Source organism: Ambystoma mexicanum, chromosome 8 (genome assembly GCF_040938575.1).
Source record: "Ambystoma mexicanum isolate Mex_15411 chromosome 8, UKY_AmexF1_1, whole genome shotgun sequence".
NCBI lineage: Eukaryota > Metazoa > Chordata > Amphibia > Caudata > Ambystomatidae > Ambystoma > Ambystoma mexicanum.
Genome location: NC_090929.1, coordinates 377,574,160 through 377,598,437, shown reverse-complemented (window position 1 = coordinate 377,598,437; position 24,278 = coordinate 377,574,160). Strand labels below are relative to the sequence as shown.

At 44.2% G+C, this 24,278-nt stretch overlaps 1 protein-coding gene across 1 annotated transcript in view; it reads right to left on the bottom strand.

Annotated features, from left to right (window-relative positions):
* The window catches only part of LOC138473596 (epidermal growth factor receptor kinase substrate 8-like protein 1), a 214,113-nt gene that overhangs the window by 87,903 nt on the left and 101,932 nt on the right, over positions 1-24,278 (bottom strand). Inside the window, exons 2-3 of the mRNA XM_069612159.1 lie at positions 19,713-19,761; positions 18,843-19,004 (exon numbers count right to left, since the gene is read on the bottom strand). Of these exons, the coding sequence (XP_069468260.1) occupies positions 18,843-19,004; positions 19,713-19,739 (189 nt within the window). The 5' untranslated portion in view covers positions 19,740-19,761. The remainder of the gene's footprint in view (positions 1-18,842; positions 19,005-19,712; positions 19,762-24,278) is intronic.

The following is a 24,278-nucleotide window of genomic DNA, read 5'->3' as shown; positions in this document are numbered from 1 at the left end:
TTGTGTCAGGATTTGATCCACACTCGCAGAAAGGCACTGGTGCCAGGAGAAGGAGCCTCCTCAACAGACAAGAGGCAGTTCTCCAGAATATGAACCCTCTGCCAAAGACAATCAAAGAAGCACACAGTGTCAGGAGAAGAGGGTCCATAATTACACAGGACAGCCTATTTGCAGGGGCGGGTTAAGGTCGTACTGGGGTGTAAAGAGTTCCTTAAGAGCACTTTGTAGGAAATTCGGAGGCAGGATGCATTTGAAAAACCATTGCGCCACTAATAATCATCAAAGCTGCCGGCCAGATGGTGAGCCATGATCGGCCCGTTGGGCTTTGGCCGGTTGATTTATACACGAGTCAGGGAATGAGGGAAGTTTCCGAGTCCTCAGTCCTCACAGACAGAGGCTGTTGAGGGAGAATTCTTGAAGATAAATATCCATATAAGGTAGTAACATGAACTGCGGCATCAGTACCAAGCAAGAGTCCCATCTGGCATGGTGAGTTTGGGGCAGGGTCGGACTTGGGTATAAAATTCTCTTGGGCACCAATGAAAAAGTGGTCCACAGTTGCAAATTATTCAGTAACACTGGACAAAACTATTAGCCGCATAGTGAAGTAACTCATCAAACTGGCCCACATTGGCCAAAAAAAGTGCCCCATTTTGACCCAAAAAAACTGTCCCACACAAGCATTTTGCGTTTTTGGTTCGGCCCTGGGCCTATTGCCCTATAAGCCAGTCCGAGCCTGGTTCGGGGCAAGTGTGTGGGTGAGTGTCTGTTGTTAGGACAAGGGTATGAGATTAAATGTTCCCAGGTGTTTCTGAGAATGGTTTTCTAATCGCCTTTTGTCTCTTTCGTCCCTAAATATGACTCTGTGAATCGTGCTAGACCGACTGGAGCGTCTTCAGCCGAGCAGAGGGCCCTGTTCAGAGCAGGTGAAGAGGAGAAGTCAGGGATTGCCCCCACTCCAGTTACCCCAGCTGCCCCTCTACTATTACCTATTGACTTCATACCAAAGTATGTGACATATGATGAACAGTTAAATCAGCAGAGAGCAACATGTGGGCTCTGCCCATTACCAATCAGAATGCCAGCACCTATCAATATACCGACACTTAAGAAAACCTGGACAGTAAGGTATCCACTGAGGAAACCATATCTACGTTCGAGACAATATGATGGTCATTTGAATGAAATACCAGAAGAAGCAAAGAAGATAATAAAGGAAGATGAATGGTGACGTCATAAGAAACCGAATTGTTGCACATATAGAAGAAATGACGACCAGAGAATGCTGACGGGAGACAAAATACTAAGGAGATACAAAGGATAAGTGACACCTTGAGCTCAAGGTGAGGAAACATATGCCGCAGACATGATGAAGTTATTTAGTTAGTTTAAACGTGTACAGATGCAAAGTAACTGCAAGCAGCAAAGAAATCGTGAAGCTAGCGTATGCTTAATAGTAAATAGATTGTGGCAAGTGCCAATGTTTACAAATATATACCTCAAGAGCACTTTATGTATGAAAGAGAAAGTTCCACTAAACATATAAGCAGGATTGAACAAAAATTAAAAGGCCTCAATTGAATGTGTCGCAGTAAGAAACCAAGTGAAAACTGAAGCCCAGCTGATGATGGCCGTGCCAAGTAGCCGAGGTCTTATCTGGCTGGAATAGGCTGACATTGGATACAATTAAGGAGAAAAGAACAGATGATCCTGTTCAGAAAGGTCAAGATAAACAACAGACGTCAGAGTACTGGTAGAATTAAATCAAATGCACGAAAAAGGCACAGAGAAAGCTCGATTTCACGGTGTCCAGTCACGTGATGGAAGCAGGCTGGAAGGGTGAGATCTTCACACCTACGCATGGAACCCCGCCATACCCATACTCAAAAATTCTCAGAGAATAGTACAGAATCAAGGCCAACTTTCAAAGAACTAACTGACACATGACCATTGAGGTGATGATTGATTGCTGAATAATTGGTGGGAAGCTGGGGTGCAGACGAGCTCATCTCCACCTGGTTGTTCTTTCTGCATACTGCTAGACGTAGATGGAAAAGTATGAGTGGGGTTGATGCCAACCAATTATAGGCCCCCCAGTCCGACCATCCCTCTTCCTGCTGCTCTCACTAGAAGCTCTCTGCAGCTTAAAAAGGAGAATCTCACCCAAAACCTCCTGGTGCCCGCATCACTGCCCCCCTTTTCCCATGACCCTGAGGTACTTGCCAATCCCTTTAAAATGATCATCACCCAGGCCATCGATGCTGTAGCTCCACTCACCCTCAAAAAAGCCAAAAAAGTGAAGCATGCTAACGCCTGGTTCACCCAGGAGCTCTCATAGTTACAATCCAAAAAAAGGGCAGCACTCACTACCTGGAAAAACAATCCCAAGAAAACCACAAAGCTTCCATTAAGGCCGTGTCCACGAAATATAAAACCGCCATCATCAAGGCCAAAGCCTCATCCTTTAAATCCAGAATAACCAATGCCAAATCGGGGACAAAAGAAATTTTCACCATTTCAGAGAGCTTATGACCCCTGCCTCCCCTCCTCCCACTCTCCTAAAAGATGAAGCTTGGTGTAATAAAATCCAATTTGCCATGCTGGATAAGCTGGACACCCTACATTCTAAGATCCTTGCCCACCAAAAGGAACTTTCCAACCTAATAGCCAAGAGCCATATCTACCCCCCATGTTCTGCAGCCAACGCCAGTCCATCCCCCATGTTTGAATTCAAGGATGTGATCATAGCAGAAGTCACTGCCCTCCTTAGATCCATTAAACTCTCTAACTGCAAAGGGGACGCCTGCCCAGCACAGGTCATCAAGGACTGTGCCCCCTCCCTTGCCCCTCTTGTTACAGCCTTCATTAATGCCTTGTTCTAGTCTGGCCATGCCCCAGTTGGACTCAAGGAAGCATGGGTTTGTCTGCTCCCTAGACCCATTGGTCCCAGGGAATTACAGGCCCATTTCCACTGTCCCCTTCTTACTAAAATTCTTGGACAAGGCAGCCTACCTACAAATACAAAAATTCAGTGAAGACAACCATCTTCTTGGTCTTCGGCAATCAGGCTTCCGGCCGTGTCATGGTACCGAAACGACCCTCCTTGACCTTAAAAGCCAGATGGATGACATAAGAGATGCAGGAAAACCTGCGCTACTTCTCCCGCTGGACCTATCCGCTGCCTTTGGTCTGGTGGATCACAAGATCCTCTGCCACCATCTCTCCACCGCAGCTAACTTCTCCCCTAGTGCCTGCAAATGGATTACTTCATTCCTGCAGGAAAGAGCAATGAAGGTCTACTCTGCCTTTGCCGACCCAAGCATCATCCAATGCGGTGTCCCACAGGTTTACTGCATTGCTCCCACCCTTTACAATATCTTCACGAGGCCCCTGTTCAAAATCGTGGACGCACTGGGCATCGCATATACGAACTATGCTGATGACACCCAGGTGCTCATAACCCTTTCAGGTGACTACCTGTCTGACTTCAACACCATCTACTCAACGATCCAATCCTGGGAGGGCAGAAAACTGGTTATGCCTCAACAGTGAGAAAACCAAACTTCTGCTGAATGGCTCCCTCTCCACCCTGGGCAAGCTGGACAAGCAATACAGCTCCTTCACTGTCGACAACATCCCCATCACTGTCTCTCAAATGGTCAAGACCCTAGGTGTCTATCTCGATCCCAACCTAACCATGAATAGGCAGGTCAATGCCATTGCATCCTCCTCAGCCTATCACTCCAAACTTCTTAATGCAGTGATACCTTTCTTAACCCAACAGAACTGCCTCACCATCGCCAGGGCAATAGTTAGATCAAGACTGGACTACTGCAATGCCCTTCTTGTAGGAACCTCAGGCAAAAATCTTACCAAACTGCAACTAGTCCAAAACAACACCCTTAGTGCGGCCACTGGTGTATCCCATAGGGACCACATCTCAGGGCTCAGAAGGCAGGTCCACTGGCTACCAGTTAAAGAAAGAATCATTTTCAAAGCTCTCGCCCTGACGCACAAGTGTCTCCACAACCACGGCCCTCCTTACCTTGTCCAAAGGATCTCTAAACCACTCTAAACCACTTGCCTCCAGGCCATCCAGAACTGCTTATTACAACTTTATAACCGTTCCCAAAATACGCAGAGCTCGTGCTGGTGGTACAAGCTTCCCCACCATGGCTGCCACCCACTGCAAGGCCTCCCACCACATATCAGGCACATAGACTATCATGCTGCCTTTCGCAAGGCCATCAAAACCAGGCTCTTCGTATAACTCTGCACATTCTGCGTAACTAAGTAACCTGTACTGACTCATCTTTTCATATAACCATGTAACTAAGTAACCTGTACTGTATCATCTTTTCATGTAACCATGTACCCTATTTAAGACTACTTCTGCTGGGCGGCTTCACTGTAACCCTGAATTAAGCCTTCTTTCGCTCTGTTTACAGCGCCTCGATACCCGTGGGCTGCAGTGCGTGCAACAAATACAAAAAATAAATAAATAAAATAAATAGTGGACTGTGTAATCTAGGGTCCTATACTGAGTAGAGCCAATGGGACGTCATACTTTTAGTGACGTTCATAGTGGCCATTTTGAAGGGAGGGCTTAGTTGCCCCACCTGACATTGATTGTCCAATCCCCTCTACCTGTTACCATACACAGATAAAGTCCCTATATTAAGTTACCTTCCAAGAACCAATCACGTCTCCTGATAGGTTTTTTAGTTGCCACGTAGGATGACGTTAGTGCATGCGTAGGTTACACGTCAATAATGACGATTTTTTTTTACTATAAAAGATTTTTCTAAAAGTAAGAGAGAGCAAGAAGATCGAGCGGTTGCTGATATTCGTTGTGCTCCCCGTTTTATGAACTTGTCATTAAACGGCCTCACTTTGCCAAACTATTGAGCTGTCTTAATTATTTGATGCATGTGTATGAATCTGCATCCCCATCTATCTCAAGGGTAATGCTACTCATCTTTAAGGGCTGTTTGGAAATCATCCAGTTCACTTGGTAGCAGAGATAAGATGGTTAGATAAGATACCCATCGGCCGTCGACATAAGTAACTTCAGGTCCTCTGCAATATCACGCAATCTTTGCCAACCGGCTGGTGGGACGAGAAACTCCCCATAGATATTGGATAGAATAATTGGAAAAAAAGTGCAGGTTAGGTGTGACGGGTACCTTGCTTTCCCCCAAAATCCCCTCCCACATCTACGAGTAGCGGATTGGAAAAAACGGCTCAGAGAGGAGATACGAAGGCGGTGATCCCAAGCATCCGTGGATGAAAAACATGCGAAGGGTGAGTAAAAAAGACTGAATTCCTTGACAAAGCATGCATGTATAAACAAGTAAGGGAAGGTAACGGAGGGAGGCGGGACAAAATATAACGTCAGAGTAAGAATGTCATATACGTAAGGGGAAAGATATTGACTTGAGAGTGGCTGAGCAATATAAAGAGTTATCATGAGTGTGGCCGCGATAACAGGATACGCCCAGTTCCTAGATTTTAAAGAATGCTAGCAGAAGCCCTTATCTAAAGACCTAGTAAAAAGGATGATGTAGGAGACTGGATCTATTAAAGGTGATCCAAAGGAGATAGGCTTAAGTTCCATAGTCGGAGCAGACATTATGGGCAAGATGAGTATGAGAGAGCAGACTGCATAAGAAATAAATGTGGCCCACCAAGTTTGTTTGTTTTATGTGAGTGAATGAGACTATGATGTCATATGTTGAAAAAATGATATGTGATATGAAGGTATGAAATTGTGCGATTAGAAAGAACAGTTGTTATATGATATATTTGATGGTTGTTTTTTAGCAAGATTAAAGTAAAAAATATTGTTAAAAAAATAAGTAACGGGATTGGAGTTTGCGACGATTGGGGCTCGCTCATATTGTGTTGTTTTATGAGACGTGATTTAATAAAATTGTGAAGTGAAAAATAAACAAATCCCATACGAATAAAGGATAGATGAATTAAATATGGGAGACATTACTCTGTTAAGGCACCTATGTAAACAGCTGCCGAAACATGTACCTAAGCTCAAACAGTACAGTGCGGAATGGGTTAAAAGGACTGGAGATAAAATGTTTATGCTGTGGCCCCAGGGAGGATCACTATCTAAAATGGTCCTGCAGCATATGACGACATATTTACATACCACATACACTGGCAAGATGTTAAACAAGCCTCTAGCTAGTTTAGAACTTTCCAGAGGAGCCTCCTTTAGACTAGATACTGAAAATATGCAAAGAGGGGGGTAAAGAGCCTTCGGCGCCACCCGCCCTGTCTGAAATAAGAGACGAAGCTAGCAAAGATGAAGGATTGTACCCGTTGAGAGAACTTAAAGCAGCAGCGGGATACAGCAACCCGTCATATGAGTCACCTAGGCAAAGTAGTAACGAGAGTCCAGAGAAGGACAAGGAAAGAAATATCACCTCCAAAGTCCCAAGGTGCAAGGAGAGACGCGAAAAGGAAAGAAGTGATCAAGCACAAGCAAGTACATCTCTAGGTACAGGAAGAGAGGCAAAGAGATGGAAAGGAGACAAAGATAGAACTGATGAGATGGCACTCACAGAGAACAAATGGATGGGAGGTCAGATTCTATTGAAACTCGATGGTAGAGGCATTGAGGATATGAGACAAAGGGGAGGACGAGACGAACAGGATAGAAAAGACAAGGAAAGAGTAGGACGATTAAAAGATGAAGGGAAAAGAAAAAAGATAGGCAGAAACGAGAGCAGTTTTTCATGATGAGCAGGCTAAGAAACAGGAAAAGGTGGAAGATTGAAAGGAAGCACGGCAATAAGCAAAGAACAGCTGACGATCGCAAAAGGGTAGAACAAATAAGAATAAAAGAAGAGCAAAACATGAGAAAGAGAATAAAAAGACAGAGAGATGAGGAAATAAGAAGAGCAAATGAACGTAGAGATATGAAGAAACGAGAGGAATATAGGGCTAGAGAGGAAGCAAGAATGTGCGAGAATTTGATGACGACATTGAACGCAAGTGAAGACAGAGAGCACGTGATCTTGAGTATCTGGAAAGGGAAGTTAGAAAACCTGGTCCAGTAGTAGACTGGGAAGATATAGAAGAATTTTTTCCTGAGTATGATTCAGTATCAGGTACGTCTAGAATGAATCTAGAAGATGATTTCGACACGAGAAGTGTTGGAGAGACAATCAATAGAATATATGATGAGATGGGATTAGAAAAGGAACCTCAGGGAAAGGGAAAAGATGAGCGCCTTGAAAGCACTCAGTTGTATGACACTGGGGACGATTCATGTAGCATGAGACACAGAGAGCTGTCTTTAGATAGACTGACTCTAAATAAGAATGAAGACGATGAGAGAAATTGGGCACAGGCAGTCTCAGACGAAGAAAGGGAAGCCTTTGAAGGAGAAGAGAGAGACGAAGTGCAAGGTCCAGAGAGACATCTCTCTATGGGTAAGGGAATAAGATGGTCGGATTCAACCATGTCCACAACTAAAGCTCCAGAGCCATTAATATCATCAGACTGGCACAAGGGACAGCCACACGGTCAGAGGGGGGTGTCTCCCCCGCCTTATTTAAGCAGGTTAAGATTATTGCCAGGCAGACAGCGATGCAGAAATATTACCCCTGCGGTAGACAGACAAATGATGAGAGAGGAGAATGAGTTTAGTGTGTCACAGTTTCCCTTGCTAGAAGAAGGAGGAACAAGGCCACAGTATATACCTTGGCCACAAATGGACAGAGAGAACCTAAAGAACAAGCTCCCGATTTTGACATCTGGGAATGGGAAATGGATACATGAAATTAGAAATAGGGGATATCAATGGTCTTTTGAATGCCATACTTGGTGAGAAAGTTGATGACATCTGGACACGTGCAGGTTACCCTGGTGTGACTACAATTAACACCCCGCACGACGGAGCACCATTTAACAATTGCAGAACCACGGTATGGAAAGCGCTTAGAGTGCTATATCCGGATACTTCTGACATGGGAGCTATAATGGCACGTAAAATGAAGGAGGGAGAAGATCCTTTGCTTTACATTCAGACTGATCAAGACGCATGGGTACTTGAAAAGTGGGAATCGTGGGGGAAATCTATACCCATGTTCTATCATATATTATGCCAAGGGCTGCCACAACTGGTACAAAAGCAGCTCAAGACATTAGTGGGTGTGGAAGCCAAGCCATGGTTGGAAATACAACTGACCATTGAGCATTATTGTAAGCTGTTGCAAGAGAAAAAGTGCAAGAAAGATGATGTGAGGAAAGTCGAAGAGGCTAAATTAGTGCAGAAAAAACTGTCAAAATATGCCATTGAAGGGCCAATGTTAACTAGCGCAGACGGATCCAATGCACAACAGGTGAACAACCAAAGGCAGTTTGATCAAAATAATAATGGGTTTAATCCAAGAAGAAGAGGCTCCTGAGGAAGGGTATGGCAAAATAACCAAGGGAATTGGCAGAATAATCAGGGAGGCTTTCAGAATAACCAAGGTGGGGCACAGAATATGCAAAGCGGAAATCAGGGTATGCAAAATGGGCAAATGATCAGACCACTGCCAACATGTTGGACATGTGGGTTGACAGGCCATTTTGTGTGCATGTGCAGAAGTCGAGGGATGGTGCAGAATGACCAATTCTCAAGAGGGGGGATGGCAAATCCACCTGCGTCCTCACAGCAGGGTGGAAACAGATTTGCGCAGAATCAAACTGTGCCGCAGCAATCGCCGAGAGTGCAGCAGAGCTTGCAGACACAGCAGATAGTGACCAATTATCCACAGGGACAGTCACAGCAGTCCCCGATGCAACTTGTGCCGGTCAAGTGGCACAGCGAGTAGAGCGCTCGCTTTGACATCAGTGCAGTTCCTGCGAACGCAGGTTCGAATCCCGGCAGCGCCAAACTCAGCGTTTCATCCTTCCGAGGTCGATAAATGAGCACCACACACCGTGGGTAATAATAAGCAGCGCTCAGATACCTGAGGGTTCGTAGCGCTATATAAATGCCTAATTATTATTATTATTATTATTATTATTATTAACTTCAGCAGACCATTGGCACAGGGCAGGTATCGAACTCAAAAGCAGGAAATGCCACTGGTAATGGAGGAAATCCATTCACAAACAGTGGGACAAGATTATATATGGACTAGGAGAGCTCACTGGGAGACTTGATGTGTTCCATTCTATTAGTGACACCGAACCCTCAGGAGGAACAAAGGGTGGATGTCACTAAAGGGTGCAAGGAATACTTGTTCTTAGTTGACACGATGCGGCACGTTCGTGTATACGTGAAGGCAAGTGTTCTTTGTCTGGCGACTCCATGAATACTCAATGTTTTACGTGAGCTACAAGCCGTGTTCCTTTTACTAAAGAACTTCCAGTTTCCATAGGAGAATGTGACATGAAAGTGCCACTGCTTTATTCGAGGCAAACACCTGTCAATATATTGGGACGAGATTTGATGACGAAGTTAAATATGACAGTCTCGTTCACTGAGGAAGGAATAGTGTGTTCACCTCCACGAATGCATTATTTAAACATGTGTGAAATTATTAGAGCATATGCTGGACAAATGGCCATGAGCACGATTCCATTTGAGCTAGAAATATTTGCATATTGAGTGCGTATATTAATGTTGTGGCTACCAAGCCTAGCAGGCAAGACAATGAGGACTACTGATGAGTTTCTGTTCAGACCAAGAATACCTATGCATGAGGAAAAGGGACAAGTATTTCCCTTGGTGATACAAGCAGCCATAGTAAGAGGAGAGATGGCTTTGCTTGATGGATGTGATGATGAAGGCAGACAATGGTGTGTAGTAATCGTCATTGGGGAAGGTTACAGATTGACTGACGTCACTGATGACAAACTATTTGAAGATCAACTAGGTGAGGATGAGATGACATTTGAGATGAACATTACTTGTTGGGTAAAAGTGATTAAAAGAGAGGTGCCTCAGAGAATGATTCTGGCACAAAAATGACCTGAATATTTTGATGAAGACATGGCAAATGTGCCTGTCTAAGTATGGACTACAGGCCCCTATGACATAGGCCTACTGAAAGGAGTTGGAAAAGTGAAGATTAAATTGAAACCAGGAGAAATTTTACCAAGAGCACGACAGTACCCCATGTCTAGAGAGGCAGATGAAGGAATTGTCAAGACAATTTCCGCTATGATGGACCAAGGCATCTTTGTGACGTCAGAGTCATCATGCAATACTTCGATTTACCCAGTGAAAAGATCTTCGCCCGATAAACCAAATAGTAGTGGCCGAATTCCCTCTAGTCCCTAACCCGTCTACAATTCTATGTAATACCTGTTGAGGCACAATATTTCACAGTGATTGACTTGAAAAACACATTTTTCGCAATTCCATTGCATAAAGACTCGCAAGATTTGATATCTTTTACTTTCAGACAAGTTTGTCTGAAAAGCACAAGGCTGTTCCAGGGCTACTGTGAGTCCCCTTCTATTTTCAATAGAGTCCTGCAGATGGACTTGAGCAATATTGCATTAGAGAGTGTTGTTTTGCAATATGTGGAAGATATTTTAATTTGCAGCACCACAGAGGAAGAGTGCAGATGGGATTCAGCTGATGACTGTACTTGCTGAGAAAGGATATAAGGTTGACAAGGAGAAGTTACAATATTGTCAAAAAGAAGTGTTATACATAGGCCGATTGATTTCACATGAGGGAAAGAAGGTTGCCCCCGAAAGAGCTGAGGCTATTTTGAAAACAGCTAAGCCAAACACGATCAAACAAATGCTATGTTTTCTAGGATTATGTAATTATGTCAGGGCATGGGTCTTCGACTACAGTTCTTATACCAGGCCTTTATTACAAGTCTTAAAGAAAGCCCAGGCAACCCAAGAAAAAATTGTGTAGACTGAGGGCATGGAGGAAGGGTTTGATGAATTGAAAAAAGCCATTTGCATGGCTCCAGTTTTAGGGATTCCCAATCATGCAGAGGAATTCTACCTGTTTTCACACACAGACGGCACTGTTATGACAGCAGTACTTACACAGAAAACCATGTTGGGGTACAAGCCCCTGGCATTCGATAGTGGGATTTTAGACCCAGTGATGAGAGGTCATTTCCTGTGTGAACAAAGTTTGCCTGCTGCCGCATTCACCATAGAGAAAGCTACAACGAATGGAATGGGATGCCCTATGACGTTATTTGTCGAGCTCGTATTATTTTCCATTCTAGAAAAACCAAAAGGCACACTGACATCACAGAGAGCTTCTGCCTATGAGATTGTCATATCAAATCCAGTGATTAAAATAGTTTGATGCAGAATAGTGAAGCCAGCTATGTTTATAGCAGAGCCAGATACTGAAGGAGAGCCAATACATGATTGTGCAAATTATGAAGAGTTCTATGATGAGATCCCTAGAGTAAAAGAAAATGCATTGGCAGAGGGACAAATTGTTTTTATTGACGGGTCTTCAAGGATCGATCAAAATGATGGACAAAGGTATACAGGTATCGCGGTGGTAAAACACATGGCAAATGGAGAATTCCAAGTACTTATCAGTGCGTGATTACCATCTCATTATTCAGCACAGGCTGCAGAGTTAGTAGCATTGATACTTGCAATTGAGAGGCACGAACATCAGGATGTAACGGTGTACAGTGACTACGCCTATGTGACATCGACAGTGGACGCAGACTTAGCGCGCTGGAAAAGTGGGGCTATATCCGAGTGGACGGCACACCAGTACAGCACGCCACCTTATTGGGCAGGCTCATTGAAGCACTACAAATCCCAGTGGGCATAGCAGTTGTGAAATGCGCAGCTCACATGAAAGGGACAAATTTTATCTCATGCGGAAATCAATCAGCAGATGCAGAAGTCAAGCGTGTGGCCACTGAAGACGAAATAATGATGACTGTGGAAATGCCTGATGTGCATGAGAAAATGGTTGTTGTAAGAAATGAGCCGGAAGGCTACAGTAATATGTCTAACACTCAGTTAATGGAGCTCCAAGGGGAGGCCCTGCAAGAAGAGAATAATCTTTTGAAGAGAAGAGGGTGTTCTTTAAACCCCTCTGAGGCTCTGTGGCGACAAGACAGCACTGGTAGACTGGTGATGTCTATAGCCTTATTGAAAATAGCACTGGAACAGTTACACTATCCAGTGCATGTAACAAGAGAGCATCTAGCAGCAACTATTGCCGAAGACTGGTTTGTACCAAACCTAGTAGAGCATGTTGCATTTTTTATGATAAATTGCATAGTCTGTCAGACATTCACGGCTGGGCATACACTACGTGTAATCAGAGGAGTCATTCCAAGGCCTAACGGTCCTTTTCAGCACTTGCAATATGATTCAAGTATGTAACGGGTACAGGTATTTAATCGTTGTGGTGTGTCCATTCTCTAGATGGATAGAGGCAGGTCCATGTACACACCCAGACTCTACCTGTGCGGCCACATTTCTGGTGCAGGAAGTGTTTCCTAGATGGGGAGTTTGTGAAGTGATGTGGTCAGACAATGGTCCTCATTTTGTTAACACATTATTTGAACAGATCAGCGTGTTGCTTGGTAGAAAGCACAAGTTTTCTTCGGCATATTATCCACAAGGAAATGGTATATGCGAGAAGCTCAACGGCATGCTAAAAGAAAGGATAGCCAAGTTGAAGCTGACTCTGAAAAAAGGGTGGTTGCACTGCCTTCCACTGTCATTGTATGCACTCAGAAACCAGCCTGGTTCTGATCACCATCTTACGCCACACGAGATTGTGACTGGCAGGAGAATGATAACGCCTTTATTGCCTCTGACTAGAGCCATATGTGATGCTCAGCTAACAGGAGAAGTATTAGGGTTGAAATTACAAAACTACCTGAATTGCATGATATCTCGTTTATCTGTAATTTCAGGACATCTGCAGCAATGAGGAGGGTGCAGGGCAGTACAGAACACAGAAGGAGATGCTCCAACAGACAAATTTCCAGAGCTACGTGTACCCCAACTCTATCCTGGGGATCGGATCCTAGTTTGAAATTACACAAGAAAAAAGGGGATGAACCAAGATTCAATGGACCTTTTATAGTCGAGAACATCACGCCATCCGCTGTCAAAGTGCAAGGCAGGCAAGCTTGGCTATGTCTCTGCGATGTAAAGCTGTTTACAGGAGAGACCCCTCTGCCCTCACCCCATCACGAAGAGACTGCAGACAATGGGGAAGAAGCACAGCATGTGCAGACGAGATCTATGATGAGGAAGAAGGACGCATAACCAGAAAAGTGGAAAGAATCAAAAAACTATTTGTTTTGAGCTGTGGCTTAGGCTTGGACATTCCCTTGGAGCAAAAATATAAGGTAAAAAGGACACAATTCGAACACTCTGTGCATCCAAGTTGCAGGGTAAAAGAAGAGATTTGCACTTATAGAGCCACAGTTGTTTGTTGGCTTTGGACTGAGGCATATTCAAAGCCTTGATAGAAAAGTTATGCCAGATTTTGACCAAGGATATACAAATTGGAAGAGAATACAGTATCCAAAGTCATTCAACGCAGAGTCTTTTTTTGCACTTACTTATGGTGTCACACAATAGTGACTTCACCAGAAACATACTTACCTACTTTGAACTAGTATTGAGGTGCTACATGTCATTGGTGGGGACACTTACCAGTATAACAGAATTTTTGCAAGATCCTGATAATAAAAAGACAATATTGAACTTGCTCATAGTTATAACGGAGCAGTTTCTGTTATTGCCGTAGTACAGTGAGGACAAAACAAATGTCCCTATCAGAAAAGGCAGCTCATAGACTGGTCAGTGTGGTATTCTTCCGCTTAATTGAAGAATTTCCAGATCTTGTTGGGAGACACACTGATGTATTGACATTTCTTTGTGATCCAGCAAACACTGAAAACTTGAGTGTAATCCTGAATGGAATTATAAGTCAGGTAGCACTTTATTCTGAACAAAATCACAGAAGGGTGTAGAAACTTTCCTTCAAGGGACAGATTGGAAGTGTTGACAAGGAGTACACTTTGTTCATGCTGACAGGGAAGCAACATGTCGTCTGGAGTGAAACAAATTCAGGGAATTGATTGGGAGTTGGTCTACATGGAACATGTTCTTTAGAATTGCTGAGTTTATTGCTTCTTTTGGAATATTCGCTTTGTGAAACAGAACTGGTTCCAGATACAAGAGGCAGTCTTTTATCATCCAGATCCAGAGGACAGGTGGTCCAGAACTATTGATCAGTGAGCAGAAGCAGCAGAGTCCAGAAGAAAGAAATAATGTAAAAAAATAAAAATGTAGTATAAAAGGTTTTTTGATTCCTTAGATGATCAAGATGGGAAGCCAGAGCAGCAGCATAATGCTCCCGCAGTAGGAGAGGCATCTATATTGCCCAAGAAGCAGATGCTGTAAACTTACCTACAGATGTATAATCTATGCATGTCTTATATTCATAATCATATTGTTGTCATTGATGGTTAGAACTGCTTTGTTCATAGGTACACAAAGTGTTCAGAAACCCGTGCCGCCGCCTGAGAATGTGGGTATAGTACCTACAAGATTGCCCAGACCCTACATAGTCATTCCTATCCCAAGAGAGAATGATACAGTGACTGAACTTGAAATGGATGTGGTAAGCAATGATACACACACAACACTTGTTCTAGCAAATTAATTGAAATGCCGGAGACAGGGTTGGCAAAGCAAACCAGACAAAGGAGTGATGAAAGTTACACCTGCACAAACAATGAGATCAAACACACCTGGACTAGTGTCAATGATTCCAGAACCAACTTCCAGAAGAAGGGTGTTGTTTGAGCAAATGGTAATGAGAGACTGTATGGCAAAAGGAGTTGTGAGACAAATTGAGAAAACTGAACTTTTAAGGACACGAAAGGGTTTGGAGAATGAACACGCACAGGCAACGCCTGCAAGAACACCTGATCCTGTGATACATAATATTAGGGTAGTGCCTAGAAGAAGGACACAGGCAGAAATGTTGAGAGACAATTTTATGCCTAAATGGTATGTTGAAAGAATGAAACTTTCTGAACTTTCTCCTACTCAAGCAGCACAGGTGAAAACACCCAGATCATTGATGAAGGTACCTGAGAATCCTCCAATGAGAAGAAGCTATACAGACGTACTATGCAACATGCTTGTCGAAGCGCATGTTAACAGAGTAAGAGCCAGAAGAAGCACATAAGAAGACAATAACACATTGACACATTGAATGATTACTTGGAAAGCACAGCACATTTGGGAAACAACATATGCTACCAACACATGAAAGAAGTTGGAAGGTGAACTTGAGATGAAGAAAGCTTTGTATGTGCACTCCTGCCTTACAGTATGGGAAAGTCAAAAATCTTTATAGCTATTGAAATAGATGTCCAGACAGCACAATGTCTATCACACGTGTAAATGTGAAAGACCAGAGGCCAGTTCATGGGTCGAGATGCCCGCCTCAAATGGGCAACTCAATAGACAGATCCAGATGAAGATGATTATGTGAAAGACACAAAGACAAGAGACAGAGCTCACACAAAGTATCATGTGATCAGATACGAGAAACCTGGAGTGAAAGGAGCAGAATTCACATGGGAAGTGAACAAAAAACTTGATGTCACAGGAAAATCTGACAAAGAAATTCAAAGATGGAAAAACAGAGGACAGATGCAGATCTGGGGATCAGTGCTTTATCCAGATGTCTGGGAAGAAGGAGTGGTGATCTGCAGAGCATGGGTTATCATTGGATGCTATGAACCTGTAATTGATATAGTGCAAAATGGATGCAAACCATCATGGCCAAAATGTGCTAATTTACTGACATGGGTCGAAGACAGAGGAGGACCTTTGCAGGTAGTACCATTAAAGAGCCCTAAATTCTGTTTCAGAAATAATGGTACAAGAAAAATGGGAGAGAACAAAACATGTGGCCGAGTCTTTGATGCTCCAGGAATGGTGCATGGTACTGCAGTGATCATGGATCACTATTGGGCTTGCAGATCCCAGGCATACATAAGACTGCCTAAGGATTGGGGAGGCACATGAACATTGGTGAATGTCCATGTTCCAGCATTGGTGATACCAAAAGGTTACCTGAGTATTGACAATTTCCCAAAAGCAAATGCTCACCTGAGAAAGAAGAGATCTTTGGAGCTCATGGAGAGGACTAAGAGGGAGAATTATTTCTCTGCAAAATCAATAGAAGCCTTTGATGCTATCCCAGATGAGCACAGACTGTTCAGTCAGACTTCTTCAGTGTTCACGATGATTCTAATGCCAAGATTTCAGGTTGGAGCAAATAATAAATGGTTGCAGATAACCAGATGGGAGTCAATGCAGACCATCAACACTACCATAAAGGGATTCAATGCAATCAGAGAAGAAATGAGAGCATCATACCAATGACACTCCAGAACAGATCTGTTCTAGACATGATCACTGCTATGGATGAAGGTGGTTGTGCAGAAATTGGAGAATCATGTTGCACATTCATACCTTCTCATGATGACGAGAATGGAACCTTAACAGAGGCCATAGACATGCTGACAAAACTTCAGAATCAGATGATAGATGAAGTAGACGAAGTTGATGATGACAGTTGGTTTGGAGCATTGTTTTCATGGATTCCACAGTGGATGACAGACACATTCAAGTTTCTTGGAGCCCCGTTGGTGATGATATTACTTGTGTTTTGTGTGATCAAGATAATAATCCTGCAATGCAAGAAGACTGCAAAGAAACCATAGAGATGGAGATCATGATTGATGTTGAACCAGGATCGAAGCCCAAGGACCTAACTGATGAAGACATAAGAGACTTTGTGAAGGCCAGCATTCATGCACCTGAGGGAACAAAATTTCTCTATCCAAAGGACCATAGAAATAGGTGGGAAGATGGATCTATTGTACTCCAAACGGACAATGTCAGCATATGACATGGAATAAGGATGAGCATGTAAGAACAGCAGGATGCCTGAAAGGAGTTATAAAAATATAGACTCCAAAGAAGCATTTCTTCAGCAAAGGATGTCTCGATGCAAAAGATGAAGAAAAACTGGATGCAGAAGATGAAGAAAAAGTGGATGCAAAGGATGAAGTGAGAGTGGTCGATGAAGAGCCCAGAGGGGGGAGTCTAGAGGAAAAGTCAGAGATTGCCCCCGCTCCAGTTATCCCAGCTGCCCCTCTCCTATTACCTATTGATTTCATACCAAAGTATGTAACATATGATGAACAGAAGAGCAGTATATGGGCTCTGCCCTGTACCAAACAAAATGACAGCACCTATCAATATACTGACACCTAAGAAAACTTGAACAGTAAGGTACCCACTGAGGAAACCATATCTACATTCGAGACAAGCAGGATTCAACAAGAAGTAAACGGTCTCAATGGAGCGTGTCGCAGTAAGAAACCAAGAGAATTAAACAGAATGAAGCCCAGCTGAGGATGGCCATCCCAAGTTGCTGAGGTCTTATCTGGCTGGAATAGGCTGACATTGGATATAATTAAGGAGAAAAGAACAGAGGATCCTGTTCAGAAAGGTCAAGAATAACAACAGATGTCAGATAACTGGTAGAATTAAAGGCACAAAAAAGGCACAGAGAAAGCTCGATTTCACGGTGTCCAGTCACGTGATGGAAGTACGCTGGAATGGTGAGATCTTCACACCTACACATGGAAGCCCGACATACCCATACTCCTTAAAAAATCTCAGAGAACAGTACAGACTCAAGGCCAACCTTCAAAGAACTAATTGACACATGACCATTGAGGTGATGATTGATTGCTGAATAATTGGTGGGAAGCTGGGGTGCAGACAAGCTCATCTGCACCTTGTTGTTCTTTCCTCATGCTTCTAGATGTAGGTGGAAAATTATGAGTGGGATTGATGCCAACCAATTATAGTGAACCGTGTAATCTAGGATCCTATAGTGAATAGAGGACATCATACTTTTAGTGACGTTCATAGTGACCATTTTGAAGGGAGGGCTTGGTTGCCCCACCTGACATTGATTGTCCAATCTCCTCTCCCCATTACCATATACAGATATAGTCCCTATATTAAGTTATCTTCCAAGAACCAATCACGTCTCCTGATAGGTTTTTTTAGTTGCCACGTAGGATGATGTTAGTGCATGTGTAGGTTACATGTCAATAATGACAAGTTTTTACTATAAAGAGATAGCGGGAAGATCGAGCAGTTGCTGATGTTCGTTGTACTCCCCGTTTTATGAACTTGTCATTAAACAGACTCACTTTGACAAACTATTGAGTTGTCTTAATTATTTGATGCATGAGTACGAATCTGCATCCCCATCTATCTCAAGGGTAATGCTACTCATCTTTAAGGGCTATTTGGAAATCATCCAGTTCACAGGTATCAGGCAAATCTATTTCCCTCACGTTCTCAGGATTTATCCTGCTACAATCTTTTAATATGAGTAGCTAACTGCAGAACAATCAGGGGGAAGTGGGGATTGGGAAGTGGCAGTACACAAAATGCAGATGATTCCCAGCATTAATGTCCAGGTGTCACCATTATGGCAGTGCACAGCAAATCCCCATCCCATGCGTACACAAAAGCCAAAACAGTTGGCAATGCTTGTTATAATTATAATGGTTCTTTTATAACGCACTTAATACCAGTTCCTAAGCGCAAGACCGGGATTCAACCCTGTGTTGCTAAGCGTTGTCTTGCTTCCAAGACAAACGCATTGGCCCAGAGCTATCCTCCCAGCCCTGTTGCTATTTCAAGCATCTCAGAGCGCTTGGAAGCATCCAGAAGGCAGTACGCCAGCACTGCACTCCAGGAAACAGGCATTGTTATGCAACTATTGTACAGCGGCCTACCTGGGACTCCACGTCGAGCAGTTTCACTGAGGAGATATTCAACTGCAGGAGCATCTCCTGGACCCAGATCTTGCCCTTGGTGTCCATGACGGAGAGCTTGTGGATGGCGTCCTCCACCGTGTGCACATCGTTGTCTTTGCCAATGGTAATGGTCACCATGTGCTGCGTGAGTAGAAAGGCACAGTCAGTTACACATCCCATCCCCTCTGCAGTGAGGGAACTCCAGAGGCCATGATGGCAGCACAACAGAGCTTGTGCCCGCTTCTGGACAGTCAGAGGTAGGAGGAACATTGGTTTATGGTAACACTCCAGATTCCACCCCACTAACACCACACAACCTGTACCCACATCTCAGTGGTCATAGGGTCGGAAGAGGAGCATTCATTTAGAGGAACACCAGATTTGATGATGAGGCAACGCTCATCCCCGCTGGTACCCTCCACTCCCACGAACCTGGCTGCGGCCACCTTTTCACTGTAGCCCATCATGGGATGGTGAATGAACGCATAGGAACAGTGGGAGGTCCACGTACGCCATAGTTTCTCCTTTTAATGCTGTGTACCTCTTTGCCACCCATCACCCAAATAGAATACTTCCAAGGCAAACTCTACTCCAGTGGTCTCCAAACCTTTTAATGTGGAGCCCCCCTTGATTCAAAATATATCATGCTGGGCCCCCATAAATGTCATGTCTGCTTATATTCCCTAGTAAAAACAATCACCGCCCTACCATTTGTAAAGTCCTTGTGCTCCCCTGGACACCCTATGGACATCCCCATAGTTTGAAGACCACTGCTCTACTCTGACTGCGTAGGTTTACATCTGCAATGTGGAAACGCAGGGTGGGCCAACATAGTAAACGGAAACTTACATTCACGTGGTACTGTGTATCAGCCATGATGAAGTTGGAGTACTTCTTCCTTTGCTCTGCAAGGAAAGGAGACATGAAACATCATTAGCAAAAAAAATCAGCGTTGTGTATGGTTTGATAGTTCACTGTGATATTTTATATTACTACTCATCAACACAAAATCACCACAAAAGGGGCTTTCAGTAGGATACATGCCAACGTGCCCCATTCCATTCGGGATATGGATGGCCAGTTCAGTTTTCTGCTTTGTATTCTGGGGCTTGTAGTCCTATATGTCCCCATTTACATCCACAACTACACCCACGCATCGCCCTTCAGTCCTTTTCTACCGCCCGGTCTGAGACCTTTAAGCAATAATAGAGGATACTTATTAGAGGGGACGGCGGGCGGGCATATGGAGGAAAGGGGACTATGAACTAGGAGTGAGGTAGTCACTACGGTGAATAACTTTATCATACTCCTACGTCCCGTCCCCTTTCCTCCATACTTCTGAGAGATTCCCAAGCACTCCTCATATGATATATGGGTGGATGGAACCTCCTTACTAAAACAGGTTTTTAACTACAGCATGCCCGAACTAAGCATCGGCCCTGGAGCTCAGGTCCAAACAGTAATGCTTACAAAAAGCTGATGGGGAAGCCCACATAGCCATTTTTGCAATGATTTCCCAGGGAACATATTTCTGAAATGCAATGGCAGTGGCCTTGCCCCGCACAAGACTTCAGAGGCTGAAGGCCCTGAACGGTATACGCCTTAGAAATACAGGAAGCAATCCACGGGAGATAGTCGCTTTCAAGGCCGACTTTCCCTTCGGATCTCCAAAGGTCACAAAAAGCTGTGAAGAGTCCCTAAATTCAGATGTTCTGTCCAAATAAAACTTAAGGGCTCTTCTGACATCCAGACAGTGCAGTACTCTCAGACAGGTAATGAAATTGATTGATTTAGATGAAAAACAAATACCACCTTCGGAAAGAAGGAAGGATTCGTCTGGAGGAAAACCTTATCCCTTTGAAAGGTGAGGAATGGATGCTCTACAGACAAAGCCTGAAGTTCACTTACACGCCTTGCGAAAGTCACTGCAATCAAAAAGGCCACTTTCCACGAAAGGTACTTTAAGTCCACCGTAGCCATGGGCTCAAAAGGCTTATGGCATAATGCAGTAAGGACCACGTTCAGATCCCACTTTGGATGCGGGTTGCGAACAGGAGGATAAAGATGTAGAAACCCTGCAAAATGCATTTTAATGACAGGGTTTGTCAGTGAAAAAGAGCAAGTGTCGTTGGACAGGTAAGCGGCAATAGCCAACAAATAAGTCCTACAAGACAAGACATGAATGCCATGAAGTTGCCAGATGAGAGACAAAAGACAGGAACGTGTCGATAGTAGCATCTCTGGGGTCCAGCTGCTTAGCGAAACACCAGTGGCAAAAACAAGCCACTTACTCCTATACTGAGACATGTCGAAGGCGCTCTGGCCGCCTGGATAATACGCATGTTATCATTGGACAACTTGAAACGTTCTAAAGATTTGAACTCAGGCACCAGGCTGCCAAGCTGAACGTTTGTGGGGAGGGGTGCCACAACTGCTGATCGCTCTGGTGAAACAGATTGGGAAACAGCGGAAGCCTGATCAGGTGGCATACAGACAGATGCTGAAGCTCCGAAAACCAGAATCTGGCTGGCCACTAAGGGGCTATGAACAGGAGAGTGCAATACATGTGTTCCTTGATTTGCATAGCGCCCGATGAATCAGAGGAAGAGGCAGGAAGGCGCAGGCCCTCATGTTGTGCCACAGAATTTCGAGAGCATCCCACAGTGAAGAAGCTCCAAGCCCGTTCCTGGAAGCGTACAGAGGAAGCTTCCTGTTTGTCGATGTCACAAAGAGGTCCACTTCTGGAGTGCCCCAATGGGGAAACATTTTGGAGAGGATCTCTGTATTCAGTTCCCACTCGTAGCTGACCACTGCTCGTCAGCTGAGAGAGTCTGCAGGCACATTCAGATGGCCCGGAATGTGTACTGCCAGCAGCCAAACACCGTACAGGATGGCCCATTCTCAAATCTGAATGGCTAGATCCACAAGGGGAGGTAACCTGGTACCCCCCCGTTTGTTGATATAAAACATGGATACCGCATTGTCCGTGCGGATACAGGCCACCTTGTTCACGATACCTGGCTTGAACGCTTTGAGCACCAGGAAAATCGCCAGAAGCTCCAGATAATTTATATGAAGCTGTCTGTCCTGTGCCGACCATAGGTCGAAAACCTGAAGATGATCCAGCGTTGCGCCCCATCCCAGAAGAGAGGAGTCGGTCGTAATGGTCGTTTGTGGGGCAGGGCTCCTGAAAAGGGGCACTCACTGACAGATTGCTGAAAGAGGACCACCATAGGAGGTCTGTCATCCTGAAGGGTGGAACCAGAACTATTTGGTGTCTAGCCCAACTCCCTATCGGCCTAGGCCCTAGTACCTGTCCTAGCATCAGGCCCACCTCCCATATATCTAAATACACTTGGTATAAACACTTAGCATGTGTCCCTTGATCACCAGCCTGCTCGCCTGCCTCCTGCCTCTCATAAATACCACAGCATTGTCTAGTATGGCACCATACTCTGCCACCACCATGTATTCAACCATGCTTAACACCAAGCCACCTAGTAGTTCACCCCTAGGTATAAATGACTTACAACCTTTGCCACATACCAACCTCCCGCGTTCCACTATTGATAGGAATTTAGGACTCAGAGCCAGATTAGCTAAAATCCATGAGCCCTGCGCCCGCTCTTTGCCTACTACACAGAGACCAAACCAAGAACCTTGACTGTCTGATCTAGCCGATCTTCACTAAAACCCAACTCATCTTAGAACCCTAACCCCATTCCTTTACTTTACATAGTCCCTACTACCAGGACACTCCTGAATTAACACATGACCACTCTCATACTACAACCACTAAAACTACGGCGAGCCCCCAAATCAAGGGAGCCCTAATCAACGCCAGATCATTAGTAGCTCATGGAATAGAATTTGCAGACTTGATCCTCAAAGAAGACCTCGACTTCCTCGCTATTACGGAGACCTGGCTACATCCGGCAGCAGGCCCTATGCTCATGCTTGGAGTCCCAGATAATTACTCTATCCTGAGACAACACCGACCCAACTCTAGAGGAGGGGGTGTTGCTATTATCCACAAATGTAGTCTTACCATGAGATTAGCAACTGCTATCAACGTCCTCTCTTGCAAAATTCTCTCAGTTAAATTCCCTCTCACCAATACCCAAACTCTCAACATCCTTCTGTTCTATCGCCCTCCAGGCCCAATAGGCACTTTCGATGAGGACATTAACACCATTTTATCCAATAACCTTAAAAGTTCCACTCAAGTACTTACCCTTGGGGACTTTAATATGGGATTCAATGACCCAGAAGACCAAACTGCCAGCACTATAGTCAATACCCTCTCCGAATTAGGTTTTACCCAAAGAAGCCTGGAACCTACACATGCTAAAGGTAGAATTCTCGACTGGGTGGCTGACCACAACTGTCTAGCCAACATCACCGAGATTTCACCCTTAGCCTGGACTGACCACCACCTGGTATCGTTCATGCTTTCTACCACCCGACCCACATCCTTGCCTATTAGCAGGGCCCCTCCCACACTCACGAGAAACAAGAAGAGTATTACAGTGGAGAGACACATCCTGAACTTACTCCCCACACTCAACACACTCCCCAATAAGTCGGATCCAGAGACTCTGGTCGAAGAATACAATACAATCATGTCCACCTCGCTGGACCTAATTGCCCCCTTCAAACTCAGACCCAGCAAACCTAAAACGCACCTGAACAAATGGTATACACCATTCCTCAAAAACTTAAGGCAACAAAAAAGAAATTGCGAGGCCACCTGGAATATACTCCCCTCAGTAGCCAATAAACTTAAACTTACCAAACTAGCTGCCCTTTACAAAAAAGAAATCTACCTTGCTAAATGAACCTCCTTTGACTCCCGCAAATCCTGGCAAAATCAAATATGAAGGAATTATTTTCCATCCTTAAAGAAATAGAAACCCGTATAGCACCATCAGATACCTTTACTAAAGATAAAAATTGGTGCTCAGAAATCAAAAACGCCTTAGCCAACAAGATTGCTACCCTACAAAACAAAATCTCCCACAAAAAATCTTCCTTAAACGATCCCCTCCCTTCCAAACTACCTGAGAAGCCTATCCTAAGAGAAACCACTCGCTTCAACTTCTCTAAAGTCACCACACTTTAAGTAGAAAAAGTTATCCTGTCACTGAAACCTTCTAACTGTTAGGGAGATATGTGCCCTACTCAGCTTATTAAAGACGCTGCCCGCGACCTCACCCCTTTCATTACGAAACTAATTAATGTTTCCTTCTCTACCGGTTCTATCCCCACTAACTTAAAACAATCTTGGGTACTTCCTCTATTAAAAAAGCCCACACTTGCCCCAGCCACGCCTACAAATTACAGACCCATAACAACCGTACCATTCCTTCTAAACATTTTGGATAAGGTTGCCTACATACAAATACAGAAGTACCT